Source organism: Arachis ipaensis, chromosome B09, assembly GCF_000816755.2.
Source record: "Arachis ipaensis cultivar K30076 chromosome B09, Araip1.1, whole genome shotgun sequence".
NCBI classification, from domain to species: domain Eukaryota; kingdom Viridiplantae; phylum Streptophyta; class Magnoliopsida; order Fabales; family Fabaceae; genus Arachis; species Arachis ipaensis.
The window spans coordinates 129,855,097-129,872,000 of record NC_029793.2 but is presented as its reverse complement, the minus strand read 5'-3'; the positions used below and the strand labels follow the sequence as shown (position 1 = coordinate 129,872,000).

General features: G+C 39.8%; 1 protein-coding gene across 1 annotated transcript; it reads left to right on the top strand.

Moving 5' to 3' along the window:
* On the top strand, positions 8,656-10,140 carry LOC107615966 (protein MAIN-LIKE 1-like). The gene is made up of 3 exons (XM_016317975.2): positions 8,656-9,297; positions 9,424-9,511; positions 9,604-10,140. Exons 1-3 carry the CDS (start codon positions 8,933-8,935, stop codon positions 9,838-9,840), a joined length of 690 nt encoding a protein of 229 aa, XP_016173461.1. The 5' UTR covers positions 8,656-8,932; the 3' UTR covers positions 9,841-10,140.

Genomic DNA, 16,904 nt, shown 5'->3' with positions numbered 1-16,904 from the left:
TTTTATACAATTTAAATTATATACTTTTTTTTTCTTTCAAATGTTATTTTTTAAACAAAGATAGGTTGATATTTTATTTCATCGAAAAAGTAATGAGTGATTCATGATTAGACAACAATATAAAAAAAATTAGAATTATTCCAAAAACATCTTAAAGACAACTAGAAACAAGTACATTACAAAAAAAAAAAGCATTAAAATAAATATGGGAAAGAAGATAAATTGGTGAACTCAGTTATCATAGAGCTTGTTTGAGCTAGAATGTTTTCAAGAATAAGCACCTTTCTTTCAAATACTTATAGATTTGTTGTTAACCAAATTCTCCAGTATGTGAAAATGAATTGATTCATCCACTATTTGTTTAGGAGTTTTGTTCTAATTGACTGAAAACTTGCTTCTAACCATTATCATGGAAGTTGTTGTTGATGACTTGGTGGAATGAATTGTTGTCCAAACTTGGCCCAGATCGTAGTAGATGAGGGGCAATCGAAGAGACAATGAACTATTGTTTCTGGCTATTGTTGACACCTTGGGCACACTGTGGAAAGAAAAACTGGTGAGAGTGTGCAAAGGAACAAAAATAAGGAATAGAAATAAGAGGAGGAGAGACGAGAAATTGGGAAAAATAGAATTTCAGTATTAGGTTAAAATGATTAATTTCAAAAATATTCAATACAACAAAATGAGTTTATGTACAATACATCTAACTGTGGTTAAGCTATACTAGAGTTAATCTAGGTAACTGACTATAGTTAAAATGTAATAAACTCTAGCTACTATATACAGAGGGTAAAAAATTAACTAATAGTGATCTAATAAATTTTCAAGTTTGAATACTATAATTAATAAAATTCAAGTAATGACACTCTCCCTCAAACTTGAAATGTTAAAATTGATCATTCCAAGCTTGGAATGGAATATAGTGAATGAAGCAGGGGCCAAAGCTTTGGTGAACATATTGGCCACTTGGTGTGAGAAGGAAACATGGTGCAGCTTTAAAGTCCCATTTTGAGTTTGATCTCGAACCGTATGACAATCAATTTCAATGTGTTTTGTTAGTTCATAAAACACCGCATTTGCTGCAATGTGGAGGGCAGATTGACTGTCGCAGAAGAGAGTAAAAAGAAGCTGATATTTGAGACCAAAATCACCAAGAATGTATCGAAGCCAGCACCTTCACAAGTTGCGACGGCTAAAGCTCGATATTCAGTCTCGGCTGAGGAACGAGCAACCGTTGTCTACTTCTTACTTTTCCAACTGATAAGAAAAGAGCCAAGGAAGAAACAATATCCGAAAATCGATCAACGGGAATTAGGACATATTCCTCAGTCAGAAACAGAATAATCATGCAATTTCAAATCACTCGAGCAATTAAATAAAAGAGCAGTGGATGGAGACCCCTTCAAGTAGTGAAGCATGTGAAGTCCTGCTGTGAAATGTGCATCTGTGACACAATCAAGGTATTGACTTAATTTGCTGAAGGCGAAGTAAATGTCAGGTCTTGTGTTGGTCAAATAAATCAATTGACCAATCAACCTTTGATAGGGAGTGAGATCGGATAGTGTAGTACTTGAGGTTTTGGAAAGTGACTTCGAATAATCAATAGGAGTAGAGGCTGGTTTGGCATCCAAGAGAGCAAACTTTTCAAGTAAATCGAGTGTGTACTTATGTTGATACAAAGAAATTCCAGTGGCGCTTCTGGCCATTTCCATCCTAAGGAAGAATTTTGATTTTCCAAGATCTTTAATGCTAAAATGATCATCAAGTAGCTATTTAACTCGCCCAATCTCAATAAAATTATTGCAAAAAAGAACTAAGTCATTCATATAGATAAGAATGACTATAAAACCGCCATTAGAAGACTTGGTGAATAGAGAATGATCATGTGGTGACTGATGATAACCAGATTGAGTGAGTGTGGAGCAGAGCTTACTATTCCATTGTCTTCTGGTCTGTTTGAATCTATAGAGACTCTTTTAAAGCTTGCATATTGTATTAGGAGCTACCTTCAACCCAGGGGGAGATATCATATAAACGTCTTCAACAAGATCACCGTGTAGGAAAGCTGTATTAATATTTAATTGGTGAAGGAACCAGTTTTGTTTTGCGGTAATGGCTGAGAGAATGCGTAGAGTGGTCATTTTGATGACAGGGCTAAACGTATCAAAATAATCAAAGCCGGCAGTTTGATTGAAACCCGTCGCCACCAAACGAGCTTTATGTCTCTCAATGGAACCATTCGGGTTATACTTGATTTTGAAAATCCACTTGCACCCAATTGCTTTCTTCCCGCGAGGGAAAAAAGTAAGAGCCCATCTCTTATTCTTCTCAAGAGCCTTCAACTCAATAGTAATGGCTTATTTTCAACAATCTTGAAGAATAGCCTACTCATAAGTCCTTGGTTCTATGTGTGTGGAGATGGCTAGAGAGAATGCCTTGTGAGAATCTGATAGACTATCATAGCACACAAAATTGGAGATAAGATGAGTTTTCTTGGAGGAAGATGATGAAGCTACAATTGTGGGGAGCTGTAAACAATAAAAGTCTTTGAGATAGGCAGGTTGGTGTCTTTCTTATTGGGATCTTCTAAGGTTTTGTGTAGGAGTAGTATTGGGCTGTATAGTGACCTGAGAATCTACTGTTGAATGCAATGCAGAGACAAAAATAGATGCAGGTTATGTATTGGAGATAGGTATTACAGCAGAATTGGATGCATTGGAATTGTGAAGATTAGTAGCAATGGGAGGTTGAATGATGCATATGTCATCAAAATTACTGAACTTTTGAAATGGCATGGACGGTTGTTTTTCAATACAAGAATTTGATTTATGAAACGGAAAATGAGCTTCATAAAATTCTACATTTCTTGAAATAAATATTTTGTGTGTGTTTAAATCAAATAAAATATAACCTTTTGTGCCAGATTTTATACCTAAGAAAATACATTTCCTAGCCTTTACATCTAATTTCTTCCTGTGAGATACAAGAGTAGATACAAACGCTAGGCATCTAAAAACTTTAAAGTATTGAATTTCTATCTCGACCTCCATTATGAGATAAGTTGTGCAAATTACTTATACTGTTGACAGCATTAACCAACTCTCTGGGCTCTGAGACCTAACCTGATTCAATTGTCTCTCTAGTTGGAGAAGAAGTGAAAAAATTGTGCTTGCGTTTGGAAATGGTTTCATCAACATAATTTGGGATCGTACTTCAGAATACATATCATTAAGACCTCTTAGGAACCGAACGGCAAGTGTTTGTCTCCTATATTATCTCATCACTGTCAAACTACACCTGCATTGCTCTTCACATTCACGGATTGGGATAGGTCTAAACTCATCGAGTTCTTTCCAAATTCCTTTCTATTTAGTATAGTATGCAGTAATACTAAAATCTCCTTGTTTATTATAGAACAATTCCTCTTCCAGCTCTACAATTCTGAATAAGTCTCCTTGGTAAAATATGTGTTTTAAATCTTTCCCAGAGTTCATAAGCATTGTTACACCATATTACACTGCTAAGTATCTTTGGATTTAATGATACGTGTAACGAAGATAACACAAAATTGTTGCATCTATCCCATGCCTCAAAGTTAGAATCCGTCTTATCAGGTTTGGGTAGTGTACCGTCTACAAATCTGACTTTATTTTTTGTTCTTAGAAAAATCAGCACAGATCTAGCCCAAGTGTGATAGTTCTGAGTGGTTAAAGGTGTAGTAGCTAGGGATATTGATGAGCGGATATTTTATATGCTTTTTGGCATCATTTTCATATAGTTTTTAGTGCAAAATTCACATTTTTGGATTCTACTTTGAGTTTGTGTATTTTTATGCAATTTCAGGTATTTTCTGGCTGAAATTGAGGAGCTAGAGCAAAAGTCTGATTCAAAGGTAGAGAAAGCACTATAGATGCTGTTCGAATATGACCTCCTTGTATTCAAAAGAGCTTTTCTGGACATACAGAAGTCCAAATGGAGCGTTCTCAACGGCTATGAAAAGTTAACATCCAGAAGTTTTCCAGCAATGTATAATAGTTTATACTTTGTTTCAGAATTGAAGGCCCAAAACTGGCGTTCAACGCCAGCCTCCTGCCCTATTCTGGCGTCCAGCACCCAAAGGAGAAGAAACCAGCGTCCAATGCCCAAAAGGACCCCTAGCCAGCGTTCAACACCCTAGAGGCCTCCTAACACGTGGATCTCATCAAAGCTCAGCCCAAACACTCACCAAGTGGGTCCCAGAAGTGGATTTTAGCACTAAAAAGATTGTTTTACCCTTACTAGTCATTAATTTAGTATTTAAAGGAGAAGATCAACCTTGTTTAGGATCTTCTACCACCTTTTGACACTTTACACGTTTTTCACCTTGTATTTTCTATCAGTATAAGTTTCTAAACCTCCTAGGTTGAAGAGAGGAGTCCTGCTGAGTTTTATGGATTAATAAAAGTATTACTATTCTTTCTCAATTCGTGTTTGATTCTCTATTCTAAGATGTATCTTCATTCTTCATTAATATGAATGCGATTGAACTGCCATAAGGTTATCACATTTTACATGGGTTCAGAGTGAGTCTTTCATCGAACAATGATGAACCGCCAGCTTGATTATACATCTCTTAGACGGCTAATCCATGACTTCGTTGGGGACTTCTCGAGACACCAGTTCAGCCGAAGTATGGAGAGATTAAGGTCTCTGTGGTAGAAGCTAGAGCCCAAAGGCGCAACATCCTCTGATCTGGAAGATTCGACCTTGTCTGTGGTGTTTTGAGTAGGATCACAAAAGAGAATGAACTGCAGGAGCTTCACCTTCAATCAGACTGGATCCGCACTAATCCTGGGGTTTAGATCTGGAGGAGTGTTGGTGGCTGCTCAAACCAGTGTCAATCATATACAGCCTGCCATAGAAGAAATCATTTACAATTGAAGAAGACAGTAAGAACAGAGTTAATCCAGAAGGACAAAGCATTTCCAAGCCTTAACTACCTTCCTATCATAGTTTACACTACTTCTGAGTTCTGATTACCCTTTTTCTTTATTTTCTTTTATGCAATCACAAACATACCAACATCTTCTATTCACCTGACTAAGATCTGCAAGATAATCATAGCTTGCTTCAAACCACAATCCTCGTAGGATCGACCTTGACTCACTCAGGTATTATTTGGATGATCCAGTGCACTTGCTGGTTCAGTTGTACGAAGCGTGGGGATTTGTGCACCAGATATACCTGAAATTTTAGCATGATGCAGGAAGAAAGGGTTTGATGGGTCCTGACCAAGATTTGTTGCTGTGCGTGTGAACTGTGCCTGATATGCTGAGAAAGTAAGTGAGAATTGTGCCATCATCCATGCAAAATTCTCCATGTCAGTCAGTGAGAAACCTCGATTTGCTTAATTTTCACCGATCATTTGATCAATCAATTCATCCCATGGAGCAGCCATTGATGTATGCTTGCTCAAATACGAAAACCAAAATTAAAACTCAAATCTCTTTGCATCTTAGGGAGAACGCAAATTTTGTCACCTCCACACTCATCGCACCATGTGGAAAGAAGAATCGGTGAGAGAGTAAAAAGGAACAAAAATAAGGAATAGAAATAAGAGGAGGAGAGATGAGAATTTGGAAAAAATGGAATTCCATTACTAGGTTAAAATGATTGATTTCAAAAATATTCAATATTGCAAAATGAGTTTATATAAAATACATCTAATTATGGTTAAGCTATACTAGAGTTAATCTAGATAACTGACTATGATTAAAATGTAACAAACTCTAGCTACTATATACAGAGGATAAAAAACTAACTATTAGTGATCTAACAAATTTTAAAGTTTGAATACTATAATTAATGAAATTCAAGTTACGGTGACACACACTTTCGTCACTTGTTGCTAAAATTCTGGCTAATAATTTGCTAAAACTCTAGCTATACTATAATTACTAAAATTTTGGCTAATAATTTGTTGATACCATTTGTCGTCCTTAGCAATTAGTTTTTTTAACCCAAATAAGTGTAGAANCTCTCAGATTCGAATATAGTCACCCTTTCCAATTTTTCATTTGAGCCCCTTCTCTAAAACATTTCTACCTCTAGAAGATTCTTCCATGCCCATGATGGATTAATACCATGTTCTGCTTTCATAAAAGATGAATATTTAAAATATTTGCTTTTATAGACCTTGTAGAGAAGGGAATGTTATCTAGTAATGAGCCTCCACTCTTGCTTTGCTAACATTGCAATGTTAAAAGCTTTGAGATCCTAAAAGCCTAGTCCACCCACCTTCTTCAGCCTACACATAATATCCCAACTTATCCATTGCATCCTTCGCTCATTTTCTTTTTGTCCCCACCAAAATTACATCATTAGCCTATGTAAGTCATCAATTAGAGTATCCGGCAATTTGAAACAGTCGAAAGTATATATAGGAATGACTGAAGCTATTGTTTCGATTAGGACTTCTTTTCTATTGATTGACAACAAAGACCATTTTTAGTATTGTAATTTTTTTGTAACCTTCTCTCAAACAATAAGACCTATTATCCTGTTTTTCTTTGTGGAGTAGATGGGATAAACCTTTCCCACAAATAAGGAAAAACTAGGGTGAAAGAGGATCTTTTTGACGGAACCTTCTGGTATGTTGAAAGTAGTCCATGGATTGTCCTTCACAATAATAACAGAATACAAAACTATTGAAACACACTCCTTTATCCAACTTATCCATCTGCTTCCAAAGCCTAACTTTTTCGTCATGTACCATAGGTAATTTCATTCCAACCTATTGTAAGCCTTGCTCATATTCAGCTATGTCATATCTAACTTCATAGCTAGTTCAAAGTCACCATACAATTTATTCTTGAGAAAGTATATACATTCCTGAACTATCAATATGTTATCATTAATAAGTCTGCCTTGAATAAATGCACTTTAATTTTAACTGATAATCTTTGTCATAAGCGGCTGCATTTTATGTACAATTACCATAGAGATAATTTTGTAAAAAATGGTTCCGAGAGATATATGCCGAATTTGTGTCATGGAAGATTGTTTACTTTTAGAATAAGGCGTATTTGTGTATAATTAAAACTTTGAAGCATTCGCCCTCCCGAAGAGAAGTTTTTTATTGTCGCCTTCACCTATTGATTAATAATCCCCTAAAAATGTTAAAAAAAATTGGCTGAAAAGCCATCATCTCCAGGGGCTACCTCAGCAGAAATAAAAAAGATAGCTTTCTTTATTTCATCATCTGTGACTAGTCTATGCAAGTTTCTATTCATGCTAGTAGAAATTTTATTCTCAACATTCTTTAAGAAAGCATCGGGATTTATTGAATTACCTTTCTTAAAGAGAGTGAAAAAATATTATTGAACTTGTTCACCGATTTTCTTAGCCTTGTATAGCCACTCTCCATCACCATCCCTCAATCTCCATATTTATTGGGGTAAGAAATCCTAATAAGCCAAGGGAAGTTTCGCATTACGTAAATAAGCCAAAAGCAAAATCGTTTCAGCAATGAGCCAATGCCTATTTTTATGTAATTCGAACCAGCCTGGTTCGAACTACATTCCTTAGTAAATCGAACCAACATAGTTCGAATTAGGAGAAGAAAAAGTTGAACGTAATTCAAACCAATGTGGTTCGAACTCAAGCTCCACATAATTTGAACAAGGCTAGTTCGAATTATGCCTAATATAGCAAACCATGTAATTCGAACCAACCTGGTTCGAATTACCCTTCTCGTGGCTCCTTAATAATTCGAACCGACCTGGTTCGAATTACTAGTGACTCGGCTATATAAGGAGTTCGAATCAGCCTCATTCGAACTATTCTTCCTTTCCCCTACCCCACCAAATCCAAGAGAAAACGACCCAAATTCTCTACGATGAAGACCTGAACGGAATACTCTGCTGATAGGGGGACGATCCGGCACGGTTATATCGCTTGGACGGAGTTGCTCATATAGCCGGGGTCATCAACGAGGAGGTTAGTACAGAAAAAACTTCGTGGTAGCGGTATATGTAACTTAGTGGTTTTGCATGCGGTTTTAGTGGCGGTTTAGGTTAGCGTTAAATCGTAGTGGTATTGCTGGTGGTTTAGTTGAGAGGATTTGCATGCGGGTTAGATGGTGGTTTAGTTGGTGGTTTATCTAGGTGGTTTATATTAGTGGTTTATGTTAGTGGTTTGTTTTAGTTGTTTTATGTTAGCTCTTTTATGTTAGTGGTTTATGTTGGTTTTTTATGTTGGTGGTTTATGTTAGTTGTTTTATGTTAGTGGTTTCTGTTAGTTGTTTTATGTTAGTGGTTTGTGTTAGTTGTTTTATGTTAGCTGTTTTATGTTAATGGTTTTAGTTAAGCTGTTTTATGTTAGTGGTTCTACTTAAGCTGTTTTATGTTATTGGTTTAGTTGTGTGGTATATGGGTTTGTTTTGCATGTGGTTCTCGTTCATGTATTTTTATGCGGTTTTATTTAGTATGATGTTTTGTTGATGATTTATCGTGTTGGTTATGTTTGTCATTGGTTATGAAGCTGGTTCTAACAATGCGGTGCATTTCATGCGCAGCCTCAGTGATGCATCAGGAGCATGCGGCGGCAGCAGGGCATGCGACTCGATGACACATACGTTCCATACTTGCAGATGGCCGGACTATACCATCTTGCAAGGCTGAACGATAGATGGTTCCGTTTAGACGAGGCCCTTGTCAGTGCATTTGTCGAGCGATGGCGTCCGGAGACGCACACGTTTCATATGCCGTTCGGAGAGTGCACGATCACACTCCAGGACATGGCATACCAGTTGGGTTTGCCAGTGGACGGGCGTTACGTGAGCGGCTGCCTATCAGAATTCCAGATATACATCCAGGGTGGCCGTCCAGCCTGGGTGTGGTTCTAGGAGTTGCTTGGAGTGATTCCTCCTCCCAGCCAGGTTCAGAAGTACGCAATGAACTGCAGTTGGTTCCAGGAGACTTTTGGTGAGTGCCCCGAGGGAGCCGATGACGAGACTGTGCGGCGATATGCCCGTGCGTACATCATGATGTTGTTGGGTACGCAGCTGTTTGCGGACAAGTCTGGCAACCGCATTCACATCAGATGGCTTCCCTACGTAGCTAGGCTGGAGGAGATGGATACCTACAGCTGGGGTTCTGCAGCACTGGCATGGTTGTACCGGTGCATGTGCCGAGTTGCGAACAGACATGTGGTCAAGTTAGTGGGCCCACTTCAGCTACTTCAGTCTTGGATCTTCTGGCGATTTCCTCGGTTTAGGCCTGCAGGGTATGAGACGTTCAGCTGGCCATTGGCCTCAAGGTACTCTACTCATGCCTTCTCTATTTCAATTTAATATGCATAACTTCATGTTCATTAATAATGTATTACAAACCCTAAATACACATTTAAGTATTTAACTAGCCATAAGACACTTGTATGGTGCAGGTGGTCCGGGTACAACCCTTCCGGTAGCGAGAAGGGTCCTAGAGTGCAGATGTGGAGGCTGAGGATAGACCGGTTACAGGACAGGGAGGTTAGTACGCTACTTAATAAGTTTCTCTATCTAACCACACTTTATGAGTTGGGTCCATGAGTTGCCCTGACATTGGGGAGTTCTCCGTGTAGTTTATCTGGATGCTGTACAGCAGCCCCGACGTACTTCAGGTTGTGCATCCAGAGGCTTTGGAGCCCCGGCATATGGTGTTGTGGTGGTCTGTGACGTCGCTGATCTACTTTACCGTCATAGAGTGGCATCAGATAGATAGGATTCTTCCGCAGTTCGGAGGGGTGCAGCCCCGTCCGAACCCCGCCCTGAACATCGACTTTCTGATGTCGAAGGACGGCAGAGGCGGTGATCGATAGTTCCCATACCATTTGTAGAAGTGGCATCTATATTGGGACGACCGTGCGGAGACCGTGCTGAGGTTCGATGTTGTTGCCGACCCTGGACCGTCGCATGAGTTCCTCGAGTGGTGGAGTCAGCATGGAAAGAGGTTCTTGTCTCCGGATATGCACTTGGGGGATCCGAGAGCCGTTCCTATTCCAGTTGAGGCCTCACAGCGGGGTGCTGGGCGAGTTCCTGACATGGATCGTCCTGAGGACGTGCCGGACAAACGGCGGGTTGAGAGGAGAGCTCGTGTGGGGACACGACGGAGCCAGCGTGACTGGAGATGGCTTGAGCATGCTATGGACGATGATGATGATGCGGGTCCCGCTGGAGGTGGAAGACGAGGCCAGCGAGGGAGACGGAGAGGGCGTGGTGCGGCGGAGCACCCTGGTCGTGACCATGACGACGATGACGACGATCAGCATGGGCCCGTGGGCAGGGATGGTGCAGGGGCAGTAGCAGTTGCTGGTGTTAGTACCCACGATGGCGGACATGGAGGTGAGTGGTATGGGTCAGGTATGGGTGACGGGGCTGACCCTGGTGACGCTCGACTCGGGTCGGGGCCTCTTGGAGATTACTTCGTTGGTGTACCCGCCTATGACCAGCCTCAGCAGGAGGGTACCCCCATGGGTTATTCCGGGATCACAGTAGTCAGACTTCCTTGCCTCAGATACGCTTGATGCGGACTTCGGGGGTCAGCAGTTTTTAGAGGAGATTACCACCATCATGCAGGAGGACATGTCAGCCCGGAGACGTGGTCAGACCTCCGGCACGCAGGCACCTTTAGATGTCGATCTGAACGAGCCTCCTACGACATCTGTTGCCGACAATTTTGGTTTGGGAGGTACCCCACCCTCCGCCTACACTGCTGCATCAAATTCAGTTGCCAGGCCGTCTATGGCACCCATCCATTCTACGCCACCTGCACAGCCTGCCCCGGATGAGGAGGAGGATGAGATCGAGGACGAGGAGCCGCTTATCCGCAGAGGTCAGAGGACACGGGTACCCCGTCGTTTCTTTACGGGATCGCATCTGTTTAGATGATTCATGTTTCATGTATGCTGGCCATGTTTACTTTTGTTGTTATCTTAGCCATTTTCACTTTTGTTGTTTGTTCATGTTGTTGTACTTTGGAAACGGTTGTTTAATGGTTATATCATTGACTATCAGATTCATTTGCAGTACGCCACAATGTAATATTTTGATTTACTTATTAAAAATTGCATTCACCAGACTTGTAGAAAGACTCAAAGCAAAACATAACATATTCATTACTTAACGCACAGCATGCACAATACAACACACAAAGCTCAACAAGTTACATGAGTGCTTAAATAAAACATCGAAACGCAAAACTTAAAAACATAAGTACCAAGACTAAGAACATGGCTACTAATGGCCCCCTGTGTGAGACGATCCAGCTAGCTGTGGGCAACTCCGGCGTGTGTGTTCGGGTTGGCGACAGAGGCCACACCTCTTTGGCCGGTTCGGATCCGCCTCATCCATATTCGTTCGTATCCTAGTGGACCTCGGACGACCCTCTCTCGCATGCCTCTTGTTAGGGTCCGGTATCACAGTGGGCCCGTCGTATGGTGGCTAGAAACCCTCCAGGATCGGAGGTGTGAATCCAATCCGATACACACTGAATACCGAACTAATCCGATAGACGCTATGAACATAAGAGGTCCAGGTCACCCGTGAGTAGGCACAACATGCAAGTGCGTGCTGACATGGGAAATGAAGTGCTTGGAAGTACCCACAGTCACATGTCTGAGAGGCAAGCGATGCTCTGTAGCTACCCAATGAGAAAGAGCCCGTCGGAATGGTCTCTGCTACGGTGAACTCGGAGTTATCCCGGTCATACAAAGTCACCGTGAAGCACCTGGCCGTCTTCAAGTTGGCCTCAATACACTTCACCAAGTGCTGACTGAATTGTTGTCCGGTTCCCATCTGGGCCTCAGCCTCTCTCCCCTTGCGAACAAAGAGTTCCGCAAGCCTTCCATATGTTGCCTTCACCAGAGAGCATACATGGAGGTTTCTGACACCCTTCAGGATTGAGTTCACACACTCGGAGATATTCGTCGTCATGTGACCGAATCTCCGTCCCTCATCACGATACTGAGTCCACAAGGAATAATCAATCTGGTTCGCCCACTCACACATCGCTGGGTCTTCAGACCGTAGAATATCAAACCAGTAATCAAACTTAACCTCGGTCTTGGCATACGCCGCATTCACTAGAAGCTTTCGTGCGTCTTTGCCCTTGAAGGTAAGGGCAAAATTAGCCGCTACGTGTCGAATGCAGAATGCACGGTATGCAGATGGAGGTAGCCAACCTCCGTCAGGAGCCTCAAGCGCAGCCTTGATGCCGTTATGCCTGTCCGATATAACCAGCAGACCTGGCTGCGGTGTCACGTGCTGTCGAAGGTGGGAGAGAAAGAATGACCAAGACTCTGCATTCTCACCCTCTACTAGTGCGAATGCAACAGGTAGAATGTTGGAGTTCCTGTCCTGTGCAATCGCGATGAGCAAAGTACCCCCGTACTTCCCATACAGATGGGTGCCGTCAATGCTAACTAGCGGCTTGCAATGACGAAATGCCTCGATGAGCGGTGGAAATGTCCAGAAAAGTCTGTGAAAAAAAGCTTGAGACTCGTCTACTTGTCCACCAACTCGAACGGGGCTCGTCCGTAGGATTGCAACAGTACCAGGCATCGTCAACTGGACTCCCAACACCCACCTGGGTAGCTCGTTGTATGACTCATCCCAGTCACCGTAGATGAGGGCAATAGCCTTCTGCTTCGCCATCCAGACCCTCCTGTAAGTCAGCCTAAACCCAAAGTGTGCTGCCGTGGCATTTAGGAGCACCTTGATGCTGACGGATGCATCAGCCCTAACCATTGGCATAATGAACGCCGATATCACATGATAATCCAAACTCCTGTGGTCACTCGAGATGGAGGTCGCAAGACAAGTGTGAGGTCCATTGTACCGTTTGACCTCCCAAATGCCCTTGCGCCGCTGGAGACTCAGTCGAATCAACCATGTGCACCCATTCCCAAACTCAGAACACTTGCCCACATAATGGCAATGATCAGACTCCACTACCTTGTACTGTACCCCTCGCCGGATGCTGTAAGTCTTCACACTTAACAGGGCCTCATCTTTATCCTGAAATTGCTGACCAACCTGGAACTCTGTCAGACCAGCAGTCCCTTCCGCATCTCTAGCTCCGAATCCAACAGAGTGACCAGAAACCCCCTCCTGCCTCATGGCATCCAAGTCCAAAGAGGAAAAATGTGGTGGATGTTGCTGTGTGCCAGAGCTAGAACCACCTGCCACCAATGCAGGCTCACTCGCTCCAATATCATCGGCGCTGTCATCATCAATCATATCCGGCTCAACGTCATCCTCCTCTCCATCACCCAACAATCCGTCTCCAACGCCAAGCGGTGCAACGCCCTGTAAAGCGTTCGGCATAATATCAAATGATCCTGCCTCGTCGCCTCCGCTGCCATTGAGATCAGCAGCAAAAGACGGGGAGGCGACAGGTTGGACCGCTGGCTCGTACACAGGGACGGAAGAAGAAGCAACGGCAGGCCTGGAACTAGAACCGGCTGCCGTGGCTAAAGTGGTGGTATTCCGGTTCGAACCCCCTGAGCTGGATACCACATCAACCAGCTTTGCCAACAATTCTGGTATCCTGACCTCCGGAAACTGCCGCCGACAAAGAAACATGACTTGCAAGTTGTCATCACTACCAATCGTGAAACAATCATACTTCACGGTACCTGGAGGACCGTGATTGGAATGCGATAGAAAAACTTCTTAACCCGCTTCGCACCTTCCAGACCAAGTTTCATCAGCACAGATTGGACAAGGTCATCATAGCTCATCGTAGGACTCACGACAATACAGAGATGATCCTTATCTGTGAACTTCACACCGGAACGTGTTTTCCTCTTAATGGATCCTCTGTGGTGAACCAAAACAACAAAACTCTCCTCACTAGCCATCTTACACCCTCTAATGAGAGCAACTCACGTTTACAACCATATATATACTGCTCTGTCTCCCACTAATTCGAACCAGCCTCCATCGAATTAGGGATTGTGTAATTCGAACCAGCTTGGTTCGAATTACTTGGTGCAGCTTCTCTCTCTATAATTCGAACTAGCTTGGTTCGAATTACGTGCGTTGCTAGTTCGAACCAGCTTGGTTCGATTTATGTTTAATTCTTTCTTAGTAATTCGAACTGCTCTGGTTCGATTTACTTTGGCCTGCTTATCTCTCTATAATTCGAACCATACTGGTTCGAATTACCTCCATTCATAGTTCGAACCATCTTGGTTCGATTTATTAAGAACGCTCAACTTGTAATTCGAACTGAGCTGGTTCGAATTACTACCAAATGCATTTCGAATTATATTAATATATGATCCGGCGCATTACTGAAACCATTTTCGGTTTGGCTTATATACGTTAATTCTAGATGGCATTGGCTTATAATGGTTTTTTAACCTATTTATTGTGTTTATTCCGCATCTAATGTTTGGCATGAAAGAATCGGGCATTATAATCCCCCAGTGCAACTATTGTATGTGAGATTTTTCTCTCCAATACCGCTTCTCTGGTTCGAGGATTTTTTTCTAGTTGAGTCTCTAATTGCAATACTTCCTCTTTGCATCCCTCGGTCATAGCTTGTTTCCTTTTAGCCAGTTTCAAAGTAAGATCTTCGGCAAGTCTTTTTGTGTTAGTGACATGAGTTTTTTTGCCAATCTACAATCCTGTGTCGACACCGTTTTAGATTTTAAAATTTCAATTTTTTCATACTTCATCTACAATAGAGGTCACCTCAAGGTTAGAGCACCATCGTTCTTGAAAGCGAGATATGTGTTTTTGACTTTTTTTTAGGACTTTTAATATCGGAATTCAATAAAATTGGCCCGTGGTCTGATCCCAAATCCTCAATCGGAAATTCTCTGCGAAGAGTAACTGAGATTAGACTTCTATCCAACCTTTCCTTTACCATTCTATCTCCATTACTATTACTCTGATTCCACCAAATAAATTTGTTTCCTAGAAAATCCATGTCTACAAGCTCAGCTGAGTTGATAAAAGAATTAAATTGCTGAATTGATACTGGATTTTTCTCTCTGTCCCCTTCCTTTTTATGGCTGACTGTGATGGCATTGAAATTAATAATCACTACATATCTTTCTCCCACCAAATTAATGAGACATAAAATCTCAGCGTATTGTTGTACTCAAAGTGCCTCTGTGATGTGTATATGGACAACAAAAAACTCCCATGAAGTTAAGGTTTTTGCATTCTCTATTGTGAAGTGGATATAAAAATTCACTGGTGTCCTTGTTGAAACATTCACCCATTCTATCCTCCAAACCACTAAATTTCTAGTTGTACTAATTGGTGTCATACAATATCCATGTTGATAACCATATTTTTTTTTGTTGATCCAAAAATAAAATAATAATTTTGGTTTCACATAAGAATACCATCTCAGAAAAATGGGATGATTTTATTCCTTTTATGTTATTTCAAATATTATTTCATACATTATTAACTATATTATTTTATTCTTTTAATATTTGAGATACATTTTGATAAGTTTTTAGTGTAAAAAAAAAATTCTATATGTAATGTTTTCATCTTATTATATTTTTATAAATGCAAAACTTGTAAAGTAGTAGATAGTTAAATATTTTTACTTTTGTGGTAATTTATTTACACAGCATAAGAAAATTAAATTATTTATATTTTCTGATTGACTTATCCCACTCATATTATGAACATTTAAAGTCTATTAATTTTTTTCACATTTCTTTTTGATTTATTTTTTTCTTTATTTTTCTTGTTAAAGTCTATCTTAGTTTTACTTAATACTTTTTTGTTATTTAATTTTGAGTTAATAGTCAAATTTATTCCTGAACCCATTCTTCAAATTAGTCCTCAAAAGATTTTTTTAGTCATATTAGTCCTTAAAAGATAAAATGTAAGTCAAATTGGTCCTTCCGTTAGTTAGATGATAACGGCATGATGACGTGGTAGGTTAATGCCACGTGTCACAAGATGATTAGTTGACGTGTCAGGTCAGTAACACCTAGCATGCCACGTGTCACTTGACGTGTAAAAAAGTTATTTATAATCAAAATAGTCCCTGAAAATTTAGACATAAGTCATTTTCATCCTTAAAATTTTATTTTTTCTTCATAATATTAAATTTGAAGTATTTTTTATAGTACTAATTTTAATATTATTTTTTAGACCTTAATAAATAAAATTTTCTTTACATAAAATAATAAAAATAATTAAATTATTATAAAGTTATTAAATTATTTTATTTTGGCGTAAAAATTAATTATCTTTTTATAATTCAGTTTTATTTCTAGTTTTAATCTTATTTAGGTTTAAGTCTCTTTCTTGAAATAAATTAATTTATATTTTCCTTGGTTGTGTAAATATTAATTGCTTTGCGTCAATCCAACTATTATAAATTTGCATTTTAATCCATTTTGACCGTGGTTCTTTCCGTAATCTCAATATTTAATTCGAGTGATTTTGCAAATACGCACATTATGTACATGTTAAAATAATAATAAAAACAAGAAACAAAAAAAAAATTGTTCCTTTAATTTTATGGGAAAAAACCATTAATTTACAACATTTGTATCTTTTTATTTAAAAGAAAAAAGAAGATATAATCTTTCGATGAAGTTATTATACGTCCTCTTAATTATATATGAATAAGTAAGGCATTTTTTTTATTTAATTAACAAATAAGTTAGGCATATTTTACAATTGCTTTGTGGACATATCAAGCTAAGTTAACAAAATGCATTTAATCCCATTAAATCATCAAATTCATAGTAAATATCATGTTGAAATGAGTATTGATAATTGAAGGCGAATACTAATGTGTTTTGAAAAAACAAAAGTAGAATGTATTTTTTTTTATTCTAAAGTCTAAATTTTAAATTTTAAATTCTAAATATTAGATATAAATATAAAATATAATAAA

Excerpts from the sequence above, each read along its gene's own strand:
- LOC107615966 (XM_016317975.2), top strand. The coding sequence starts at position 8,933 with ATGAACTGCAGTTGGTTCCAGGAGACTTTTGGTGAGTGCCCCGAGGGA. Across the intron at positions 9,298-9,423 it reads AGCTGGCCATTGGCCTCAAG|GTGGTCCGGGTACAACCCTT; the intron begins GTACTCTACTCA and ends TGTATGGTGCAG. Across the intron at positions 9,512-9,603 it reads ACCGGTTACAGGACAGGGAG|TTTATCTGGATGCTGTACAG; the intron begins GTTAGTACGCTA and ends TTCTCCGTGTAG.